The 2,997-nt window shown below is 35.3% G+C and overlaps 1 protein-coding gene across 1 annotated transcript; it reads left to right on the plus strand.

Annotated features, from left to right (window-relative positions):
* The first annotated feature begins 578 nt into the window (after positions 1-578).
* Positions 579-2,640, plus strand: ndufa12 (NADH:ubiquinone oxidoreductase subunit A12). The gene is made up of 4 exons (XM_061714205.1): positions 579-710; positions 1,803-1,888; positions 2,021-2,108; positions 2,370-2,640. Exons 1-4 carry the CDS (start codon positions 622-624, stop codon positions 2,548-2,550), a joined length of 444 nt encoding a protein of 147 aa, XP_061570189.1. The 5' UTR covers positions 579-621; the 3' UTR covers positions 2,551-2,640.
* The last annotated feature ends 357 nt before the right edge of the window (positions 2,641-2,997 follow it).

Genomic DNA, 2,997 nt, shown 5'->3' on the forward strand with positions numbered 1-2,997 from the left:
TGAGTTTTCTTAAGCTGTAAGCCATGATCAGCAATATTAAAATAATAAAAGGCTTGCAATATTTCAGTTGATTTGTAATGAATCCAGAATGTATGACATTTCTGTTTTTGTAATTGCATTACAGAAAATCACAATATTCTTATTTTCTGAGACAGTCCTGTATACTACATAAATATCCACATAAATATCTAAACATATCTTAAGCAAGTATAATATACCTTTTTCCCTATTTTATTTGTTTCTCACACTCCTCGTTAACCCATTTCCTCTTCCATATACCCGTTTATAAATAATTTTTTGTATCTCTTTTTAAACAGATTTATGTTCATACTTTGTTTCCTTTCCTGCTCCAAACTGTTCCACAGAGTCACACATTTATATTATTTAATAAAGGAAAGTCTAAATGTATTTTATTATATTATATTATATTATATTATATTATATTATATTATATTATATTATATTATATTATATTATATTATATTATATTATATTATATTATGTTATGTTATGTTCTAACTCCAAACCAGTAGTGGCAGTGATGCACCGACTGCTTGTTTTCCAACCACCAATAAAGACCGGAAGAAGAAGAGTCCGTCCCCCTAATTGTTCCGTCTAAAGATGGCGGAGTACGCGAACATCGTCCGGAGGGCTCTGGGGCAGATAGGAGGTCACGGGGGACTCCGCGGGCTTCTACTGCAGTTCTTCAGGTTAGTTCATCAAATATGTTAGTTACCCGTGTTTATCAGTTGGAGGCGATGGAGTAGTATGACATGAATTGAAAATTAACATTTAAATGTGCAACAATGGTAATGGTACAACAAATGTAAACAGAAATCAAAATCAGACAAATATCTCACATAACAGCATGTATATCTCACATAACAGCATGTATCTAAAGGCATAGTTGAAGGTCACCCGAAGATTACCCATTTTTGCTTTTGAAAACACAGAAAAAAATCCTTCACTCAGAAAGTGTTGGGATAATATTAAACTATGATGTAATAAGACATGACATAATTTAAATTCTTTCCTGCTCTATGACATGATCCAAGTTAAAGGTTTGGACAGTAAATATTATTTTCTTTCAGTTTATTCTCATCAGATCTCTTGCTGCAGATTTGAAGAACATGTCCTTGTCAAAAATGACTCAAAAGTTGCCCATTAGCACTAAATGCCACAGTAATATCATAATAAGGCAAGTTTATTTGCATAGCAAAATTCAAGACAAGGTAATTCAAAGTGCTTTACATCAACATTAAAAGCATCAAGATACAATTAAACAGTAAATAACAAATAAAATGATAAGAAAAGAGTTAAAATAATAAAAAGCACAAGCTGTTAAAAATAAGACCAGTAAGGTACAGCAGGTAAGTATTTAATTTAAGAGTACGCTTCAGTAAACGGTAATGTTTTTAGGCCTGATTTAAAGGAGCTGACAGTTGGAGCAGACCTCAGGTCTACAGGAAGTTTGTTCCACCGGTGAGGAGCAGAATAACTGAACGCTGCCTCACCTTGCTTGGTTCTGGTTCTTGGGACACACAACAAACCAGATCCAGATGAACCTCAGGGGTCTGGGAGCTTCATAGGAACTAACAGATCAAGCATGTATTTTGGTCCAAGACCATTCAGTGCTTTGTAGACCAGCAGTAAGATTTTAAACTCACTGGAAGCCAGTGTAGCGATTTCATGACCAGTGTAATAGCATTATGGTCTAAGTGACTACTTAAGGGGACAATCTATTTATTTATTCATACGAATATGTTTGGAAGTTAACATCTTTATTCCTTTTTCATTTGCAGGGTGAATGATGTGAAAACAGGCGCTTTGATTGGCGAAGATAAATATGGAAACAAATACTATGAGGACAGGAAGCACTACTTCTTTGGTAAGCTCCAAAAACACTAATGTTACTCATTTTGTTTTATTTATGAAAGTTGATTTAATTTTAGTTGCTGTTACAGTGTCTGTTGAGGAGAAGTTAAGCAAACTGCTTAAGGATCTCTTTCTTTATGTTCAGGGCGCCACCGTTGGGTGATCTACACCACAGAGATGAACGGAAAAAATACTTTGTGGGAGGTGGATGGCAGCATGGTGCCAGCTGAATGGTGGGTTATGCAAGTGGCCACAGACACTGTTAATACTGGATTAAACTACTGTATAAAAACTCTCAAGCTGACGGATGGAGTTGGGATTATTAATAATTACAATTAATATTTGAAAACTGATAATATTTAGTTATGTTAAGAGAGGTAATGGTATTTTCTTGAAGTCCCAACCACTGTTTACTGTAAATATATGTTAATGGAGTCCTCAACACAACCAATGAGAACAAGTAAACATGTAGACTCCTTATTGTCACTCTTCAGGCATCGCTGGCTGCACTGTATTACTGATGATCCACCCACCACACATCCTCCAGAGCCCAAGAAGTTCCTGGCTGAAATCCACCAGTTCAATGTGAGCGGGACCCCAAAGCAGTATGTGCCCTTCCCCACCACCCGCAAGAAGATCCATGAATGGGTTCCCCCAAAGGCTGGAGCCCACTGAACGTCAAACGCTATGTCGTGTTCTATGCTGTAAATTATGGTTTCTGGCCTGTACCCACATTATCCTGAATAAAATCTCTATTCACATTTATGATGATTGTGTAATTCTCACAAGAGTCAAAATGTACGTCATGTGGACTTTTGGGCTGTGTGAACATTTCATCAATATGAACTGGAAGCCAACCATCATCATAATAATAATAATCACTGTACATCTAATGCTTCATTACACACAACACATACAGTACTTTTTATATACAGGACTGTCTCAGAAAATTTGAATATTGTGATTTTCTGTAATGCAATTACAAAAACAAAAATGTCATACATTCTGGATTCCTTACAAATCAACTGAAATATTGCAAGCCTTTTATTATTTTAATATTGCTGATCATGGCTTACAGTTTAAGAAAACTCAAATATCCTATTTCAAAAAATTAGAATGTTC

Source organism: Cololabis saira, chromosome 23 (assembly GCF_033807715.1).
Source record: "Cololabis saira isolate AMF1-May2022 chromosome 23, fColSai1.1, whole genome shotgun sequence".
In the NCBI taxonomy this organism is placed as follows: domain Eukaryota; kingdom Metazoa; phylum Chordata; class Actinopteri; order Beloniformes; family Belonidae; genus Cololabis; species Cololabis saira.